Below are 21733 nucleotides of genomic sequence, written 5' to 3' on the forward strand. Positions count from 1 at the left end.
ACGAGTTACTCGAATTTCTCCCTGTCGTCTAAACGCGGCTGTATCACATAAAGCCGACCCTTCAGTGTCGAACTTATGTGGCAACCGTGTCAAGACCTCCATGCCAGCGCAGGGACGATTAAAAGACCTCAGTTTTGTAAGTGCCATTTATTTACAGTAAAAAAAAAAAAAAAAAATCACCTCTGCCAATGACTTTTCCGCATTCAGATGGCGATGATAACTCTCTTGACTAGGACGCCCTTTCTGGAAATAAAGTCAAGACTCTTGCTGGAATTCAAAATTAAAAGTGCTTGTCACTTCAGGGCTTCCATTCTTCCTTAAAGTCTGTCTTGTCGTGGACTGTCTGCTTGCACTGCAGAGTCTGAATCTCTTCCTGATGTTTTCCTTTTGTGTATCCTGAACTGTCTACTGCTGTTCATGGCTCAGCGTTTTGTTCTCGCTCCTGTCACGAGTCATGTCAAATTCGGTGTCTCTTGGTTCTGCTTCCTGTCGTCCGTCTATTCCTCCTCCTTTCTCTTTTTCAGCAGGAATTTCGGATGAGGCCTTGAACTTCTTCTTTTGAGGTCCTTCATCTTCGTCACTTCCAAGACTCACATTATTTGATCGGTTGGATAACGGGCCTCCACACTCGATGCATGAGTTAGTGGCAGTCAAATGGTCGGCTCTCTGCAAATACTGTGACGGTTGAACTGGTGGCAGACCTACTCTTGGGTCATCTTCTGGCGGAGGGCTTTTGTTCGTTATAACCAATGCCTTCTCGAAACACATCTCAAGCGGCACTACTACGATACGTCCCGGTGCTATCTTTTCAAGATCCATTAGCACACGACACCGAATGCAGCGTGCATGGTCGGGAACTGGATCGACGGAGCGAGCCGTGTCGCCCCCGGACTCCACGGCGGTTGGAATTTCCTTCACATCAGGCTGTTTGACTGAAAAATGAAGTTCAGAAATTAAACGCGACAGTGTAGCTCGTTCTCCGACATGCCTAGAAACCGAGATGTCATGAGGCGTACCTGCTGGAGGAGTCCCGCCCTGGTTGTCGATCGCTCCAGCAGCCGACGTCTCCATGCTCGCACCCTTTGCTTGCAGTATAGCCCCGTAAAGTGAGCTCTCAAGTTGGGAACTCGCAGGCTCGAGTGTCGGGCCAACGCAGCTGACCGAACGTAGGTCCCCTGCCATCTTTTTCTTCCTCGGTTCGTATGGCACATGCCCACGAGAGGGGATTTGCCAGAGTCCAGTGAGGACCTCCTAATGTGCTACATAAAGTGGATTAGATTAATAGTTTAGTGATGTACTAAAAGAAAAAAATCATATGATTCAAGATAAGAGCATTGAATAAATGAGAAAAAGCGCTAAGCGAAGTTTTTAAGTTTGTGAAATTCGAATACAATTAGCAAGGGAATTTGCCCGTAGCTCTGGTGTAGTTGTGGAAGTATTCACACATTTCTGGCAACACAAATTCTCTGGCACTCCCACCAAGCACCGACACGCGACGCAGTCCCTGATCCTTTTTTCTATGATGATGGTCGACGATGTCCTCAATTAAAGTGACGCGTACCCACGGCGGGGATGGAACAAGGTGCATTGCAGATACAAAGTTGTTAATGAAAAAATTCTAGGCGGCACTTATAACGCCTTGAGCGTAAGAAGGCGAAAGCCTTTGAGGCAAGTTTCTTGAGTGGTTATTTGACAGTAGCCCACAGATGACACAAGGCAAGAGGGCGATCGGTACCGGATTCGAAGTCAGTAGCTTCAAAGCGGCGATGGTGTGCGCTCGTTTTGCTGCTTGGTCTTCAGAGCATCCGGCAGATGGCGTGCGGTGGTGGTCGAGGCTAGAGTTACTATAGTCAACGCACTAAGACACATTCATTGTGACCGACCAATGCAAAAGGAAGGGCCCCATCGTCGTCACCATCAGCGCGGCTGCAGCCGGTCACGCTCCCTGCTGGAGGCGGGGGTGAAGCTAGTGAAGCCGTCGTCGTCGCGCGTCCGCTAGCTACTGCTTTCAGACATCCTCTCATAACATGCTGGATGGAATGGATGGATGGATGGAATATAGGAGCGTCCCCTTTGAAACGGGGTGGCAGCAGTAGCTATCATGCTCATTTTTCTCCCTATATCCTAATTATTGATTTAGAATGGTTAACTAAACTGTCATTCTATTTATTACATTTTTGTTCCTACATTACTAACATTATGTCCCTTCTCTGCTTTTAAGCCATCAATCTTCCAGTCGTTTTTTGCTAGTTTCCACCGCCGGTTTATTCACCCGGCCACTGTTCTCTAAACCACAGAGCTTCAGGAACAGTGATTGCGCCTGCAACAGCTTCCGGATGGATACCATTACATTCGAGTATAATATGGTGAATTGTTTCACTGGAGTTACCACATACAGCACATGCGTCATCTCCATTGTTAAATTTATTTGTAGCTGCGTGTTCTAAGGCACCCTGATCTATCTTCAAAAATTAGGGCACTGCCTCATGAGTTATCAAAGAAATCTTCCTTCCTGATCTGCATTTTCCACTTTCCGTATAATTCCACACTTTCTTTTCCATCAAATTTATCCAATTTTTACATTGTGTTTTTCACCTGTTGCTTAATGCTCTTTATTTCTCCGACATTGTGACTAGCATACTTACTAGTTAGTTTCCTAGTTCTTTTCTTCTATTGTGAGTCAACGCTTTTTAAGTACAGGTATTTAAATACTTTAGCTGCCCATCTGTTAGTGTCCAATTTCCTCAGGCGTTTCTCATATATTTTACTCTGAGCTTCCCGTACTTCGAAAGATGCCCAGCCCTTATCTCCCTGTACCGCCTCATTTGTAGTTTTGCCGTGAGCACCTAGTGCTAATCGTCCAACGGATCTCTGATTTATTTCTAATGTCGACTGTACCTCTGATCTTAGGTACAAAACCGCATTTCCAAAAGTAAATGCGCCGTGGCTCAGTGGCGCCCCCTAGGCTGTCATGGAGGCAGCAGGTATGCTAAACAACGCGAAATAAACTTTGTTTCTCACGTGCCTAGCAAGGCTAGACTTAAATGCTAATGAAGTCTACAAAATCTTTATGAAAGTCCACTTGAAACGGCTTCAGAGATTAATTAAAGACATTGTAGGGCCACCTAAATCGTGTGGAATGAAAGGCCAAACATAGCTACAAAGATTCACGTAGTTAGGAACGTTTCGGAATGTGTAATGTAGCGTTAAGGGAACAGAGCATGCACGCATTTCTTTTTTTTTTTAGATGTTTATTGCCTCAGGCCATCAAAAGAATGCTACCAAGGAGTTCAAATAAATGAAAAAGGTTGGCCGATGCATTGAAGTCGAGGAGTGAACAATGAATTGTGGCTCCTGCGTAGAAACGGCCTATGACTATGGATTATGGAGGAAGAGGCCAGCTGTTGTCAGGTGCCGAATCTGCGTCATTTTCATTGCTAGACATTCCCACACTAGGTGATTTATGTCAGCTTCTGTAGTGAGGCCAATTTCGAATCACTGCTGGTGTTAGGGCCACCCCAACTCTAATCCTCGCAAGTGCCACCTCCTCTGCGCGGGTTAGACCGCGGGGGAGGCTTAGCGTACATGGAGGTATGACAGCACGTGTACGTCGTCAGAGGAGCTCCTTTCTTGTTAAAAGTAGGGCAGCATTGCCCAGTTTTTTCAGATTTGGCGATGTCGAGGTTGAGGGTGCAAGGTGGGTCGCAGAATCCACCAGGCTTTGAGCACTTAAAAGGTCATGCGAAGTCCATTCAATACGATCTGGCTGTATGCATGCCACTAGACTGTGTACGTTTTGGCAGATTTCTGTTCTACCACTAACGCGTCTAAGTAGTTTTGCCACCGGGAGGGCATCAGTAAGTATGACAATACGGGCCATGGGAAGCATGGGAAATGGCGGTTGCAGAGCGAGTCGCCTCTTGCACTGCACGCTTTACCTCTTCGTAATGATGCCTCTCAGCACATGGTAAAGCTGTGCTCCATCCGCTCCACATGATAAGTCAATTGACAAGCCAGTCGATACAATATTACATCTTCCATCTATCATTACGCAAATGATCTCTTTTCTTAACGAAGAGATGTAAATTTTAAAAAAATTAAATAAAACATTAAAATGCTTGTGATTTTGTACTGCGATTAGATTTTAACTCTCGGGAAAAAGGTTTCCACCAAGAAATTAATATGCTATCTCGTCATGCCGAAACGCAGTGTGACGGTTACAAATATTGCCGGAGTTCCCATGCAAACTAAATTACTTTCAGGGTCGTGCAGAACAGGAGCGCAAAAAAACCAGGACACAAGGAACATATAGAAACAGGACTAGCGCAGGGGTTCGTATCCAGCAGCTACAAAAACATACAAGCTTGACAGGGTGGTTACGCCTATGAAAGGTCGCCATAACAAAATATCAATTATATCAATAAGATTTGTGCAGTTGAAAGTGATCACTTATACTACCGTTATTAAATCAGTATGCCACAAATCAGTAGCTCATAGAAATTTTTTATTTCACCAGTAATTCTCATCATATTCAATTTGTTTTTTAAATTTGTCATCAGATTATGACGTGTCCGCACGGAATCCATGCCATGGAATTTTGTAGTTACAGTTCTCAATTGAAAAAAAAAAAATTCTATCTCTTTTTTTTTGTTTCCCCAGGTTGACCAACTGACCTGTCTCGCACATTATGTTTGAGGCGAGGTTGAGTGACATCGATGGTGGGCCCTGAAAAATTGAGGTGAGGGCACCCGAACAAACCTCTCTATGCGTGAGGTGTAGTGAGGTCAGTAAAATCTAATTGAGGTTGAGGTGAGGCTGGATTTTTCAGGTCGAATGCACACCTCTATCCGTCACAAGTGCGCAACCTTACGGGTGGGTTAAGGGGACGAGGTTCGGGATAAGTCGCTAAGGTAAGTTGGTAAGATTGACAGCTTGTTCCCCTCGTGACCTGGAGTCCTCGTAATGTGATGGTGTTCAGTGAGGTGGAGTGCAGTTGTAGCCAGCCTGTCGTGTAATCGCGGTAGCCGTGTTGAGGGTCGGTGACAGTGTCGAAAGGAGTATAAATGGTATGAAAAGAGTTTGGTAGCCAGTGCTATACTACAGCGGCCTCTGCTGTGGCTCGGCTATCACCTACTATAACGGCCTCGTGAACTTCGTTTAAGCCGTGATCGTTACACAGCCGCTTTTCCCCTGCTATCGACTCCTTTCTGGTTTTAGAATCTTTCGTTGTTCTTGTGGGGCCTGAAGCCCCCTTAAAGGTGCTGCTTGTTGCTCATGGTCAGAGCGGGCCCACTTTCCGCTCATGCTCGCTGATTTTTCGTTTCTTGTCGTGTAGCTTCCTTATTCTGCATATCGTATTGTTAGGGCACCCTGCTGCCATCGGTTCTGTCTCCCTCACGCCTCCCGATTTCCTCTCTCGCGGTTTTCTGGCTAGCCATATTTGGATACTTTCTGGACGTCGTTCGTTCATGGTCACGCGTCATGAATACTCATGCACCATACCTTGTGCTTTCAATGTCGCTGCGCGCCCCATTATTTATTTTGCTTTTTCTTGGCGGTATAATCTGGAACAGAATGCGGGGAAGGGAACACTCATTGTTCCTATCTTCTTTTCAGAACGAAAGCTGCATTTCACGGCCAAAGCTGCAAAAGCCAAGGGAGGTATGAAGCATCTGGCACGTGTCACACCCTGGCAACCGTGCTATATCAGAGATTGTTGTTGCTCACACAAATTGGACTAAATGGCGGTTTGTAAAACGAGAAGCAGCCTATCACTTGAATCTTCTGCGGTGCTGTCTCCATAATTGCCCCAGCAGGTGCCGCAAGTCAGAAAATTAAGTGGTTTGGATAGTCAGAAGTGGCACGGAAGCTCTAGACTTTGATGGGTAGGTAAGCAAACCTGGCTTATACGTTGCAGGGGTTTATTGCCTACTGGATCACGCAATATAAGCGCTCGTGGTTCCCGCAGATTCGGCGGAAAGCGCGGGCGCGTCGATGGAACTGCTTCAGTTCTTATGGCTTTCAAGGGGATGATCGGCATCCATTAATCTCATCGCCTGTGAGCGGGCATGAGGAATGGCTGCTCTTAGAACACGCCGCTACAAAAAGAAATTTAACCAAGAATTTGACACATGCGTAGTCTGTGGTTCATGCGCAGAAACAACTGAACTTATACTCCAATGCGATTGTATTGGATCTCGATGAAAGGGCAGTCACTCTCCCATAGTCCTTAGGGTTTAGAGACACCAGTGGTCGGTGAATGAATCTGTGGTGTAAATTAGCAATAACCTGATTTGAGTTAGCTAGTTATATGGGGTTTTATGGCACAAAAGCAACTGTGGCTATGATGTGCCAAACACACACACACCCCAGTGAAAACGTACTACAGAAATACTACAGAAAAAATACCTGTAGTTTGTCGTATTTTCAGCATGTCGTAATTGTGTTGTTCTTCTTGTGTAGTATTTCTGTAGTCTGCATTATGTAGTGTGTCGCATGTCTGTAGTCCGTCTTTTGTAGTGTTGTCCTTCTGTAGTCTGTCTCCTCGTGTGTAGCATTTGTGTAATGAGGTGCATTTCTGTAGTCTGCCTCATCAAGTAGTTGCTACTGATAAATTAACAATCAGCTGTGGAGCACCAGTCTAGCTCTGCATTCCATTCATTCTTAAGTATGGCCATGCACATCAAAAAAATCTTACTTGGGGCAAAACAATTTATTAGCACAATACTCCCGGCTGATGACGTTCCTTTTCCTTCTGCTTGTGTGAGTTCAGCATGCCCTGCTGATGAAGAGAAAGACTGTGAGACTGCATGCCCATAAGAAATATACGTAAGCATTGCAGAGCTCATATATATGCAACGTGTCAACAAAATGTCACCTAGTTGTGCAGACCGCTGCAGAATTTAGAAGACATCTGTCGACTGCGACAACACATTTTGCATGCACTGCATAGTTCGAATGACCAATTATGAAGAAAACTACACCATTTTTGTAACCACAATGTGCTTCCTTGATAACAGATAGTGAACTCTCACCTATCCTGAGCTTGTCAACTTAGTGCTAGAAAAAGTGCACAGCTCCAATGATGTCCAAAGCTTGTTAATTGGAGGCACTTATTTGTGCACCAATTAATACAGTCCTCAGGTATTCGCAACTCCTAGATTTAAGCTATGCAATGGATGAGAAGCATTAGGAGTTTTTTCCTGCCTGCTGGCTTGTAGTTTGCTGACTGGATTGCAACAGGTGATGTTCCTTTTGCTCTCCTCTCACTGGCAACATATCAGAAGAGCTCGACGAGGAAGACAATCACCATACCCATGATGACAATCATTACCTGCTACTGTGATGCTGAACAAATCCTACCAGCCAACCATTTAATTCTGCCTAAACTGGACAGAAGAATTAAATGTGGCCATGAGAAGATATTTACCGCCGCAGGTCACAGCACTTCTCGCCAGGTACCTTGCCACCTTTTTGTGGCGCTTCTGCAGCTCATCGGCAGGGCAGGCCTTCACCTTGAGGTAGTGCCACAAGGAATCTGCAAAATTAGGTAATACATAATATCAGTGTGGTTAAATATCAATATTACAATCTGACTTGGTACAAAGCTACAAACACTCATCCATAATATCACAGCACAAATAAAACCTGCAAAGTAATATAGGAACGAAGTGAAAGCAAGAACAATGCATGCAGTGTCAATGACCAATACAACTTGACTATTTGCACAAATACTGTAAGGGGATGGGGAATTATAACCATTTGGACAACAAATAATTTAATGCAATTAGAAATTGTGACACTGTTTGCACTATATACTACAGAACCTAGTGCAATATGGATTGAAAGGTAAGTCTGCATCAATTATCGACATCATAAGGCTGGTTACTTCCACTGTAGGACAAAGTACTGCCCCACTGATTTTCAATTATCACTGTTTTGCTTTACTTGCAGCCATCTGCCCTGCTTCAAGCATACTAACCATATCTCCCAACCAAATTCTTTTCTATTCACAGCTTACAATTTCCTCCTCTCTGAAACTGTTCTGCTACTCAAACTGACCACAAGTTTCTCTTATACCCTAAATACTCGGCTGGCTTAATCACGGTTACTGAACGCAACCATGGTTAACCGCCAATCATGGTTCGCTGTTGTTACACAGCTCACTGCCATTCTCGGTTACAGCAGCCCATTAAGTACAACAGCCGAAGCGACGCAGTGATTGGAGGAATGAAGCTGCATTTACAAATATCCTATTTGTAAATGGTTCCCGGAGTGTCGTCCGACGAGGCATCAACAGCGTAGTCAAGCACCACACAAGGGCAGCACCTCCTAGACCACCATAAACATCATTGCGGTGGCCCCTCCTCCCACAAAACGTACGCGAACAAAACAGCGTATCGCTAGTGCCAATGTCAGAAATGAAGAGAGAAAAATTTGTTGGTGTCTGGAATACTGAGCAGATTACCAAAATTGAATCACTCTTGAGAATCGCTGACCAGTGGCAAATTGCTGCCAGCGATAACCACGACAATCAAGTTTCTACTCAAGCCAAGCCAGCTGCTGCCGGTGCAAATTGGGCTCAATCGCCCTGCTTGTACTAGCTCTGCGATTAATGCTTTTCAAAAGTTAACCATATCATTCTTTTACTATGGCAGATTAGGATTCACAAAGGCAGTTTCATGAGTAGACCAATTATGAAAGCGTCGCTCAGTTCCAAAGCGCCGACCGCCGCTTGTGCTTAGAAATGGTTTGGTTTATGCCTGGAGAGTAGTTCAGCACTTCTGAAGCTGATTACTGCTGGAATTACCCGGCAAAGAGCTGCATTGACATCCTTCGCCGTGGCTTCAACAGTGTGTGGCTACAGTACATGGGTGGCTGTAGTAACCGATTAAGTAAAAATGTATAAGAAACAGATCAACACTGTAAAACGTCTGGGTCTATTACTAGCGCATGAAAGGAGGACAATGATATGAATGACTGGAAGTGTGCTTTTCATATGACGACTCCTTTTGATAGACTTTCCAGTGCTCCAAGCACCAATTCACTCTAAAGAACAATTATTACCGGCAACTAATAGGGAACTAGGAATCATATTTCTAACCCTATGTATCTGAAACTTAAGAGACAAATTCATTGTATAGTTTTTTGTAACATTCTCTTATAGTGCACTGCCAAGCTTTCACCCTGGTCGATAAAAAAAGCGTCACGCATGTTTCCTCGTATAGATGCATCAATGTCATTCACAGGTTAATATACACATGAAGGCTTTTAGGATTGCTCTTATTTTGTACTTTTCGCTATATAGGAGAGGTGCATGAACACAACTGCAATGTTCTCCATGAGTGCTTGCAGCAAAATTTGAGCGATCTGCTATTTTTTTTTATTATACTTGGAACATTTTTAATCAAATTCAAGTCATCTTATACTACTTATTTTGCAACCCTCATAGCCGAATCCACTTTTGGGCATTAAACTCCATATACCTCCCCATATGTACCATACTTAAATATATTGCTCGATCAGAGCTAGGTTTTACGTGAATATTTAATTCGTTCTGCAGGTTCCTGATGGCCTTTAGAAGTAAATTTATTGATCTGAAAAATAGCACTGCATAACTGCCGGGATACTAATGATGTTCACTCGCTTTACAGGACTGGTTATGAAGTCACTCAATGAAACTCGTGAAAGTGAAAACAGAAAAGCTACATCAGAAGACCACGCCTGTTTCGGCAATATCGGGCTAGAGTGACCGCTTAAGATAAGTACAGTTACCTTCACAGCAGCTTTTGTGTCCTTTTCTGTACGAACACATGGGCACTGCAGGTGAATGGGTTGTAAAGGAGTTTTGATTAAACTTCTTATAAATAGACAGTATATAAAACAAAACGTCCACAAACTGCAGGTGTTTGCTATTGCGCTCTTCGTTGTGTGGCCAAAAAGTAGGTGCGGATATTAAAAGTTGTGAACTACCTGATCAAGTTGCAGTGCAGATGTGCAACGCACGTTAGCTGCAAAGGCAATTCGTAGCTGAAGGGTCTACTTGTAGCGCTCACGCTGCATTTGCACTCGATCATCGTTATCAGATAGTAAGAAACATATAAAGACAGGTGCCATTTTCTTTCTTATGCCTCGTGGTGTAACTGACCGCACCACAGCTTGCAGGAATATCCAGAACTATGCTTGAAAACAAAACAGACGGCTCCGGTTTTTGCCTACACCCCGAAAGTCACTGCTGTCACCAGTGCCACTGCATCTCCACTGACGTCACTGGCTGACGCTTGTCTATATAGTACCAAAAGTGTGAGTAAAATGGCATCTAGCTCTGCAGACCTCTGTAGAATTAGGGAGCCATCTGTTTACTCTAAGATAGAACACATTTCGCGTGCACTGTACTGCTGTAATGTTCAGTTATAAAGAAAACTGCACCCTTTGTTATAAGCAAAATGCACTTCCTTGAACAGCTTGTGGAACAAAATGGTGCATGATACCCAGAACAGCTGTGCAATGATGACAAACATGAAAAGAGAAACACTACACAAGCACGAACTACCAATTATAACACAAAACGGAACCCTAGCTTTCACTTTCACACCCAAGTACATCACACTAAAACAACTCTTCTTTCCCAATTATGCAGATATACCTGGCCAACAATAGATGTTAGTAACCCCTCCATCCAAGGTGAGGGGTGGACTTTTTTTTATTTCCCAAACTTGCCATAAGGCATACTATCGAAAATGCTTTACATAATTTTAGAAATAAAGTTTGCTAAATAAAAAAGTTCACCCCTCACATTGTCCGGGCAAGACAGTTACAACTTCTGCTACTGAGAAGCAAACTAAAAGATCACCACACATCTGAAGCTGCCATGAACCACGTTCACTCACAATACATCTAAAAGGAGAGTTCAGTTCATGAGTCTTAAAAGGAAAAAAACACATCAAGGCAACCCTTCTTGCAGTCGCTGATCGCTTTGGCCAATCGGCTCAGCTGTAGTTCATTACATAACATGATGACATTTGCTCTACTAGCTTTCTTCTGCACAAGCAGAAAATTCTTAATTCCTCCTAAAATTCTTCAGGGTCGCCTTCTCTTCCTATAGGCCAGCCAGAACCGCTTTGAAGCCCCATTTTTTCGTTTGAAGAAACCGAAGGTTATCAACTAAAAACATTATTTAGACTGCAGTGCTAGATCCATCTTCCGAGAAGTCCTTGGGGTACCATCCAGCTTATCCAATATTCCCCTCACACACAACCCGGGGGGCTTTGCAGTAGTTCCGGCTAGCCAATACTAACAGAAGGTGACCCAGGCAATTAAGAATTGTGTGCTTGTATAGAACAAAGCTAGTAGATCAAAAGCCATCGCAGTATGTAATGAACTGCAGCTGACCAGATCGGCCAAGGTGATCAGTGATTGCAAGGTTTGCCTTGATGCATTCTTTCCCTGTTAAGACTCACAAACTGGATTTGCCTTTTAGATGTATTGTGAGTGAACACAATTTGTGGCAGCTCCAGATGAGTGGTGGTTTTTTTAGTTTGTCTCAGTGGCAGAAGTTATGACAGTTCTGTTTGGATGATGTGAGTGATGGACTTGGTCTTGTATTCGCTGCTTGAACGATACCTGGGATGTGAAGGTTGCAAACATTTACTGGTGGCCAGACATATCTGCTTAGGAAAGAAGAGGTGTGTGAATGTGAAGTATACTTGTGTGTAGAGAAGGAAGTTGTGCTTGGGCGATAAAGACGAAGTTTGCATTCTGTTTTGTATTACAGTTGGTAGTGTATGCCTGTGTTGTGTTTCATTCATAGTGTTTGTCTTTGTTGCACCACACATCCTTGAGGTCAGGTAGTGAGCTCTCATTTATACTGATCATGTTAACTCAGAAATTCAGTCAGCTTGGACTCGGCATGTTTCTAGCAAAGGTGTATATAACTCAATGGTGCTCAAAAGAGACATTTAGTTCCACACCAGTCAATACAGCCTTGGGCATTCATAAAACCTAGCTTTAAGCGGTGCAATGCTCGGCAGCTCAGTGGTGCAAAGGATAGACGAGAGGTGTTGGGAGTTTTGTCCTGCCTACTGGCACATACTTTGCTGACTGCATTGCAGTAGCTAGTGTTCCTGTTGCTGGCTTCTTACTTGAGAAATATGAGAAATGTTTAGCAGCAAAAATAATTGAACAAATGATAAGAATCATAAACTGCTAGTTGTGAACTAATTATAGCAGCCAAGCCCTTCTACAACCTAGAGTAGCTCATCTGGAATGGGAGGGTGAGATCGCAATAAGCCCATCAAGTTGACCCTTGGAACAGAGCGACATCACAGCTGCCATCCCTAAGCCGAGTAATTAGGAGGGGTTGTTAAAAAGGGCTGCATGCTGATGCATATGTGCCAGATGATAGAGGCAAAAATAAGAAATTAGTGATTTAGCAAATAGCAAAGTGCCCAGAACAAATGAGCATGGGCAGGACATGTAGTGTGAGGGGAGAATAACCAATGGACGCTTAGCATAACAAACTGGATTCCAAGGGAAGGAAAGCTTAGCAGGGGCAGCAGAAAGTTAGGTGGGTGGAGAGGTTAAGAAGTTCGCAAGGGTCAAATGGATGCTGCTAGCACAGGTCCGGGTTAATTGGAGGAATATGGGAGAGGCCTTCACCCTGCGGTGGGTGTAGTCAGGCTGATGATGATGAAGGTGCATGTATATGATTGACAATCTTGTCAAACGACAATAAATATGTAAAATAAATATCAATGAGACAGCTGCACAGTGCAGTAGAGAACTACATTGACTGCCCGGAGAGCTAGCCTTGAAGACAGAATGTGGAGCTCGAAAGGCTGCCCATATCACCATCACACTGCCTCTCAGCAGGAGTGACTTGTGGTCAGTGGGCTGCCAAAGCTACATGAATCAGGAAGACTGCATTTGTATTGAACGCTCAAACTCATTAAGTTACACTTCGAGTTATGTTTATTTTTCACTCCTAAGGAATAAAAACTGGTGCTAAAGTGCTGAAGATTATCCAAGATTACCATAAAACGTCTTCAATATTTTTTTTGGTATAATGGGCAGAAACACACCTTTTGACTGCTTTCCTGCCTGTTGTGAGACTGCAACATAACCCAAAGAGGCCTTGGCACTCACGGTGGTTCACTGTTATTGAAACAAAAACAATTAGTGTTTTGCATACACAAATGCTCTACCCATAAAAGGTTTTTTTTAATGTGCAACAACAGCACCAGCACATTTTAGTATAAAAAAAAGTTTTTCTTAAGCTGCAGTAAAAGGAAATTTAAGCAGTGAGAGAACAGCTAGCATGAACAGAACAAGTTTGAAGGAAATATTCAAGATCCGGCATAACATCAATTATGATATACTAAAAGACAGTGGCTCATGAGAGGGGTGCGTGAGGTGTGGTCTGCACAGAGTGCAGCGCTCAGAGGGTGCAGGGCAGTGAGAGAAAGGAAGTGGGGGTAGCAAAATGAATTATTGTGTAAAAGTGCATATTGGTACGGCTGAGACACTGACTGGAGAATGCGACCTTCTCGTAAAATAATTGCTCTGTTTGGAGTTCTTGAAAACACAGGCCTTACTTTTTGCCAGAGACTACATGCCAAATTAATGTTGAACTGGGCCTGTGCACATGGGTGCACCCTGCAAACACCAGCATTAATTCGATACCCATCAGAAACCCCTGCACAAAAGCATGTTAGATGACACCAGTCAGCAGCATACTGCCATGCCTCTTTTTTTTATATGCAGTTCAGTCTCCTTTCCCAAGCGGGCATTGCTGGCAGTATCTCTCCAGCAGTTGTCTTTTTCATTTATCTCCTGTGCCTTTCTCGCTCCTTGATCCAGTCCCATCCGCCTCACAATTTCAAAACGCTGAAAGGCACAGAATGCCTGTTGTTGAGTGGAATGGCAAGTCAGATCATGACGTGCTAACTAAAAAAAAAAAATGAGAAGGAGGGCAATTTTAGAAAGGCCAGGTGCTTTAAAAGGAGAATTGAGAGTGAATGTACCCAAGGGTGCTCACATAGTGCATTATTCTCTCTGAAAAAGGCAAAGTCATTGTTAAAATGAGAAATTCAACTGAAAGCATTAACAAGATTTAGCCTGGGGATGCCCACTGTCTCCCAGCTCCAAAAGGCCATTTGGCGCTCAACATTTTCTGTTGGTATGGCACCAATGAGCATTGGTAACTTTGCAGTCTAGATGCGGAAATCAGTCTGCATCTTTTCGAGGTACAAGTGGACTCTTCCAATACTTCTCATACTGGGCAATCACCTGTCTTAATTAAGCTGCTTAGTTATGTCAGTGAATGTCCTCGCCACTTACACATGCTAGTGTTTCTGCCTTTTTTTGGAAATATGTTCTTTTGACGTAATGTTTTAATGAATTGTCATTCGTGGGGCAATATCGCTGCATCTAAGGGTTAAAAAGAAAAAAAAAACACTTTACTTGCTCTGCGTGGTTGGGTGCAAAAGCAAACTTGACTTGAAAGAAAACCATGAGGACAGAGGAGGAAGTTACGGTTTGGTGCTTAAAACATGGGGAGGGGAAAAGGGTCCCGCTCCTTTGCACCAATGCGGATAACCCTAGAGACGCCAGTGCTAAAAGAAACAAATGCATTCCTGTAAAATGTACCTTAATTTGAGAATATTATGAAAAATCTTCAATCGTTTTGTGGAAAATTCGTTTCACCATGTCCAGAACAGCTGCTCCTGAACAAATTTATGACAGTGTATTGGTGAAACAGTAGCAACAGCCAGAAAAGTAAAGAACTATTGCTTAAAGCAGTGAGACTGCAACTCGACACTATTACATCGCACCACTGGCTTGTGCCAGTGTACTCAAGTTCCCATCTTAGCATCTTTAAGGAGAAGTACACCTGCCCTCATAACCCCGTGTACATTCCCCCTCCCTCTCAACTTAACGAGATTGAGGTTTCCCTTAGAGGGATAAGAGCTAGGGTGGCCCTTACCCCGTCGGTAACATGCTGATGGCAATCTCAAGCAGACATCGGACCAACCACATGCCCGAAGTGTTCCACATCAGCTGAAGAAGTGAGCATTCGCCACCTGCTGCAGACTTGTGCAGGGACAAAGGCAACACGGACACAGATTCTGCGGGAAGTGGGACTAACCACAACAAGGGAAGAGCACTTTTCTAAATGGCTCACCGACAACAATAAGAGCGGGAGCCTGCTCTGGTTCCTTACGGAAAATAATTTACATCAGTTTCTGTAATATGCCTTATGGCAAGCTTTCGATAAAAAAAAAAGTAATGACAAACTTCACCTTCCCTCTAGAGGCCGCCTGCCAAGTTTGATAAATTTATAGTGCTACCCAGCTGTCCTGATGTTGATGGTCATGACATAGAAGAGCGCACACCACCAGTGAGCAAGCGCATCGTGCTGTCGCAGAGCAATCGGACGGCCGAAATTAGGTGATGTTTTTCCTGTTTATTTTTTTTATTATCTTGAAGTTATTCTGTCACATACATCCCATCCTGCCAGTTTGGGCAACATGACCTAAGGCATTGCATCAGCCATTAACATGCTCACTTGTTCTTTAATACTCTCTTCAGCATTGTTTCTGCAATGGGTTCGACATTTTTTTCAGTGAGTCCCCTGACAACAGCTTTAGTTTAATGGCTGGATACATTGTCCCTTATGCAAACGTCATGAGCAGATTGTTAAGAATATGAATCACAAACATAATCATCATGAAAAATGACAGGTGATAACAGTATCTGCTACCAAAAATCCAGTTCACACTGGAGGAACACAACAGCGGCATGAACAAAACACATTTACCAGCAAGCCAGAAATTTTTTCACAACAAACTTGCTTCCAAAGAGCTGAGAAACAAGGCACGTTGCCTGGATGTTGCCTCGGGCAACGAAAACTAAATGCAGACAGCGTCCGTCAGCGTTATTTGACTTTTTCGCCAGCTGAGCAAAACTTCTGGCAACAACACACTACCACAGCATGTACTTAAAGGTAACTGACCATTTTTTAACAGTTTCCATGCATCAAGACAGCACTTAAAGAAAACTCTTCATCGCTTTGTTGCATGCCGTAGTATGGCGCCTTGTAAGCAGTCAGACAGGCTGCCAATGAAACCAGCTGTGCCAAAGATGCCACGTTTCCCTTTCTCCTCCATGCACAGTATTTGACCTCAGAAATGAGCACGCAGGCAGTATGGGATCATACGAGTGGCTATGCTTGAGGAGCAGTAAGAGAGCATTGTTAGTTTTTTTTTTCAGTGAGACAAGGAGCTCGTCAAGTATTCTCGTAGAAATTTCCACTGTGCAGCTGGGTGACAGGTACATATTTCCAGACAATTATTGTTAAAGTGGCAAGATGGTTGCCAAAGCTATACAAATGTGCTGTTGCCAGACAAAGGTTGACCAAATGTTTCTGCAGTGTGAACCAGGCATAACAGTTTACTTAGTGTAACAATATGCTTCTATCAAAAACAAAGACTTGTTTCAGCAGACTTGGCATTGAGTCTGACGGTAACTTTTTACTGGACTGAGGGGACTCTTATGATAACAGATAAGATTCTCTATCTGGTTTCATCCAACAACTTTATAACTTACCACATGAGATCTACATGCTCCTAAAAATATGCCACGGTACCTAATTTAAATAGTGCTAAGAGGACTCACTGAACAGAATATCAAGCCCATTTGCAGAGGCAGTAATAAAGACAGTATCTAAAAAGCAGCACTGCAGCAAAGCACACCATCTCTTGCTGTACAGGGTTGAAGTGCACATTACGGTAGCCACCGATGTTGCGTCTCGGGTAGTTTTCCAGCATACCTGGCAGCAGTACCTCGTTCTTTTGGCGGTTTGATTGATCGTGGCAGTCCAACTGCTTTGCCACAGTGCAATATACACTCCTCTTCATTACAACCATGAACAGCAGAGCTGCCAAATGCCATACTAGAAACTTATGTCTGGCAATCACCCATGCAAGAGTGAGAGCGAAATTTTTCATAACTCATGGCACTTTGGCCACAAGCAAGTGGCACTATAAAACAGTGTAGCCCTACTGATGCTCTGTGGCAATGAGTGGTGGCCAATTTAGTTTTCCAGCTGACAATACATACCATATACTAGATAGTATGTACAAGGCTGAAGAATTTATGCTCTTATGATTTTAGCAAGATTAATAACAATTCTGTGCCTGTGAGAGCATGCAAATATCTGAAAAGCATAAACATTTCCTACCTGATGGCTGTGGCAGAGGTAGAAGTGGTACAGTGCTGCTGTGGGATCTATGGTTTGTACTAGCTGAAGGCTTGTTCGGGACTGAAAGTTAAAGAAATACAGTGAATTCTTTAATTTCTAATAGATACCTCTGACACTTTCGAAATTTTGCCACTCTGCAACTAAGGTTTATGCAACTCAAGCGGGAAGGAAGTAAATTTCCCTCATCTTAATTTTTTTTTATTTCTGAATACCACTGGTACTATTTTACCCTCCACCTCTGTAAGAGGAAACTTCAGACACTGACAAATGAGTTTTAAAGGACACTGAAAAGTTAGGTTACACTAGCATGTCCCTAAAGCCACTACGCTAGTCTGAGTGGTTATTCATTTACAGTTTATAGTACATACCACCCTGTTTAGCATGCAGTCGGTTCATGCATTTGAATACTTAGATTTACAGCAGGAAGGTACTTTACGAACGTTATGCATATTTGTGAAGAACATGAGAATATCTGTAAAAGAAAAAGCTCACACCTGGTGGCTATAGTGGAAGTGTGACCAGTGCAGTGCTGCTGGGGGAACTATGGCTTGCATCAGCTGAAGGCTGGCTTGGGACTGAAAGTTAAAGAGCACATAAGATGGTTTCATTTCCAGCAACTATCTCTGACACAGCATTCTAAATTATTCACTCTTTTGCAACTTAGGTTTATGCTATCTGGCTTCTTACATTTGCTTTTTAATTCCCATGGCTTGAGTACTTGCAATTTTTGAAAACTACTGGGACAATTTTACACTCCTCCAAAGTAAGCGGGCACCTTAGAGGGACTGAAAACTAAATTGAAAAGGGCACTGAAAGGAAATGGTGAGTCCGGTTTTCACTGATTGCCATACATCAGATGACCGCAAATATGCTCTGTACCAAATATTCACTTTTATAACCAAGATATTTGTATTAAGGCAAAAACCTGCGGCACCATTAGAGGCACATTTCTCAAAGCGGTCATGAATGACATAAACATGACAGCTCTCAAGGAACAACTTTAACCTTGTCAGTGGGAAACAGCTATTGAAATATAAGGACAGTAGAGCAGCAATTCAAGAAAAGAATTCAGTTTGCACCTCTGCACCTTGTTAAAGCAAGTAAAGCCGTGGCACTTCTCTGCTGCTTAGCAGCTACACAAGAGCTTAGTTTCTGCAGATTAATTAGTCACCATAACAATCGTATGAAAGCATTGTTGTCAGGCAAATGGCCAGTCAATTGCCAAAAAAAAATAAAGCATCGTTGTCAGGCAAAAGGCCAGTCAATTGCTAAAAAAATTAAGAAAGCATCGTTGTCAAGCAAAAGGCCATTAATTCCTAAAAAAAAATTAATGAAAGCATCATTGTCAGGCAAAAGGCTAGTCAGTTGCTAAAAATGAATAATGAAACAATTGTGTTTTGAAAAGAATTGTCAGGCGAAAAATCAGTCAATTGATAAAAAAAAAATTAAAGCATCGTGTCGCGTCGGCGCTAGTATGCGTGCCGCTACAGGGATTCGACAACCTCCAAAACCTCGCCGTACGCTCGTCGGACCACCAAGACGATTTGCACTGCAGCCCCGTGAGACAGTGCAGCCAGAGCTCGTGCTTCTATAGGGCGTAGGGCGATCTTTCCTCTCTCTTGCGTGCACTCCCTCCATCTGCACTCCACTTGCGGTTCTTTGACTTTGTGAAACTAAAGTAGGCTATGAAACTCACTGCAAAACCCAGAACTGCGTCTAGCCGGACCACAGCTATCGCGCAACCCTTTTTTGTGTGTAAAAGGGGGGGGGGGGGGGTCGCAGACTCCGCAAATAGCTTGTTGGGTTGTTTATATTGCGCACAATTTGTCCCGTAGTTGCCCATGATTTTTTTTTTTTTTCACAGGTATCGCGCAAACGGGCCTACAAATCTCTAGCTGGACCCTTGGGGTCCGCAGTGTTTATATTGCACACTTTGTGCCGTAGTTACGCATGACTTTTTTTTTTGTTTTTTACAGCTATCGCGTGAACGAGCCCCGCAAATTTCATGATGGACCCTTGGGGTCCGCGGTGGTTCTATTGCACACTTTGTCCTGTAAGTTTCTCATGAATCTTTGTTATCCGCGCTAGTCGTGGATTATGTGTCTGCATATTTACTTCCACTGATTTTCAAACCTCAAATATAAATAACTGAATTCACAACGGTAACATGTCTAAATAAGAGCCGTTTGAATGCATACAGAAGTAGAGAAAGGCTTACCTGTCGATGTACTCACCCCTGCCACCGACCGCATATCGAGACGACACAGAAACACTCGAGACGACGACGGATCCACCGCTGTTAGTTAACGACGCTCGCTGGGACTAGGAAAGAAGCTGATGCCGACTTGACACGCAGGTAGAAGTAAAATACGGCAGAGAACACAAAGCGCGAACTAGCCCACCGAGATTCAACCAAGCAAACGGCCATTTGCAAACAGCTGCGTAGTTCGGTAACTGTGGAGCAGTGACTCGTGAGAAGGCGCAGACAATATATATAAATACAAACGCACCAATAATTATTTGAGGCTATTTTAATATTAAAACAAAAATTAAACTGGTTTCTGAAAGGTTTCTGAGAGCCAAAATAAAGCTTTAGTTTTCTTAATTTTTAACCAATGGCAAGCATTGGCAGACCTTCCGCGGGAAGTTTGAAATTGTGGATTGTTGCAGTATGCGTGCTTTTGTCCGCATAAATTAGCACAATGGTATCCTGGTGAGTACTGCCCATCATGCTCCCTTTGCGGAGATCAGAGGGCAGACCTATAGCACATATTGTTTAAATGTGAAATCTTGAAACCCTCGGAGGGCCTGTACACTACCGATTCGGAACAGTGGGAGGCTGCATTGCTTAGCTCTGATCCAAGCCGGTAACACGCCATCACTGCCTGGGCCCAGGAGGTCGCCGAGAGCCACCGAACGACGACCACCCCTGGGGCGGCTTGAGGGGAAGCGTCCTCTCACGAAGAAAAAACACACCAAATTCTCCTCAATAAAGTTTTCTCCTCCGAGGTTGGGAACGGCGGTAAATGTAATGGTTATGTTACCCTGGGTACACTGTGGTGCATTAGTTTTGAATGTATAATGACCGTCTGAGTCCGACAGCGCCTGTTCGGAGACACTCAGTTAAATGTTTTTGTGAAACAAATTTCTTGCGCGACACATATTATCAGCGAAAAAAATGCGTCCCGCGACACACACACACACACACACACACGCACACACACACACACACACACACACACACACACACACGCACGCACGCACGCACACGCACACACACACACACACACACACACACACACACACACACACACACACACACACACACACACACACACACACACACACACACACACACACACACACACACACACACACACACACACACACACACACACACACACACACACACACACACACACACACACACACACACACGATACGATTAGAGGATTGGTGGCTGAAAGGAAGAAAAATGACGGGATTGTAGGAGTAACAATTTAGTGACAGATATGACGCAATAGGGGAGCCGTTTAAAATAGCATTCAGATATATGAAAAAAAGGGAAAAAAAAGCCGAGCATGCTGAAAACTGCAAGCATATCGTTTCAAAGGGGACGCTCTTATATATCCACCCATCCAATCGATTGAGAAACGGCATCATGCTGCGATCAGCTGCGGTGCAACCGCCAGCGTGGTCTCGGAGGCAGGAGTTTGAGCTGGAACTCTAATTTTACTCAGGATGTCTCGATTAAGGCATCGATCGAGGCACTCTATAGTTTGACCCTACTTGTGTCGCCATCTGGCATAAAGGGCGCGATCAGGCACCGCGGTGGCTGAGTGGTTATCACTCTGGGCTACCAAAAGGAGAGGTGGGGTTCAAACCCGACTGGTTCAAACATGCGCTGATGTTTCTTTTCTTCAAGTGTAAAAGAGATTAAAGGTCATAGTGAGTCAATATGTTCGGTCGTAGGCTCCATCCAGCCCTTTTGGATGACCGGCATTGGAAGACCCGTAGGGGAGGCTCGCACGATGGACCCGCTATACCGGAGTGTGAATTACCCGCGCAAGGTTACGTGATTGTGACCTCACGAAACAGCGCTGCTCCAATCACATTACAGACTTCCAACGTTGAGAGTCGCGTGTTTCTCTGCGTTTTGTTTTTATCAATTTATAGTGTGACGTATGACGTACATTGTGTTTCTTCTTTATAAGCGCCAGGTGATTACATTAAAAATCTAGTTGACGGTCAGCGCTCGTCCCGTGTCTTCTTCTTGTCCACCGTTGTTCGCGCTGTTTTACAATTATGATTGTTTACCAGAAGGGCGGATGTTTGGTCTTGTTGGTATACTACTGAAGCGAACAAAATGTAATGCACACGCACAAGGGCCGAGAAAGAAGACACACACAGCGTTTTGTGTGTGTCTTCTTTCTCAGTCCCTGTCTTGGTGCCCTACATTTTGTTCCTTTTAAG

At 43.8% G+C, this 21733-nt stretch overlaps 1 protein-coding gene and 1 long non-coding RNA gene across 6 annotated transcripts; both read right to left on the reverse strand.

Annotated features, from left to right (window-relative positions):
• Window positions 1–164: 164 nt before the first annotated feature.
• LOC146202260 (uncharacterized) lies at window positions 165–1248 on the reverse strand. Its single transcript, XM_084584323.1, has 2 exons — window positions 1017–1248; window positions 165–932 (listed from the first exon to the last, which is right to left on the reverse strand). The coding sequence occupies exons 1-2, from the start codon at window positions 1180–1182 to the stop codon at window positions 406–408; spliced, it is 693 nt and encodes a 230-aa protein (XP_084440449.1). The 5' UTR covers window positions 1183–1248; the 3' UTR covers window positions 165–405.
• A 5449-nt stretch (window positions 1249–6697) lies between these two features.
• On the reverse strand, window positions 6698–19697 carry LOC146202261 (uncharacterized). 5 transcript variants are annotated; one of them, XR_014703674.1, is made up of 6 exons: window positions 19495–19697; window positions 17755–17835; window positions 17240–17320; window positions 13080–13152; window positions 7430–7537; window positions 6698–6781 (listed from the first exon to the last, which is right to left on the reverse strand). It is a non-coding gene; the product is annotated as an uncharacterized LOC146202261 (long non-coding RNA). The 5 variants fall into 5 exon arrangements; XR_014703676.1 differs by having other exon boundaries at window positions 19479–19697; XR_014703675.1 differs by having other exon boundaries at window positions 6699–6778.
• Window positions 19698–21733: the final 2036 nt, after the last annotated feature.

This window comes from Amblyomma maculatum, chromosome 1 (genome assembly GCF_055883805.1).
Source record: "Amblyomma maculatum isolate TAMU_Amacu chromosome 1, ASM5588380v1, whole genome shotgun sequence".
In the NCBI taxonomy this organism is placed as follows: Eukaryota; Metazoa; Arthropoda; class Arachnida; order Ixodida; family Ixodidae; genus Amblyomma; species Amblyomma maculatum.

Excerpts from the sequence above, each read along its gene's own strand:
- LOC146202260 (XM_084584323.1), bottom strand. The coding sequence starts at position 1,182 with ATGGCAGGGGACCTACGTTCGGTCAGCTGCGTTGGCCCGACACTCGAG. Across the intron at positions 933-1,016 it reads GGGCGGGACTCCTCCAGCAG|TCAAACAGCCTGATGTGAAG; the intron begins GTACGCCTCATG and ends TTCATTTTTCAG.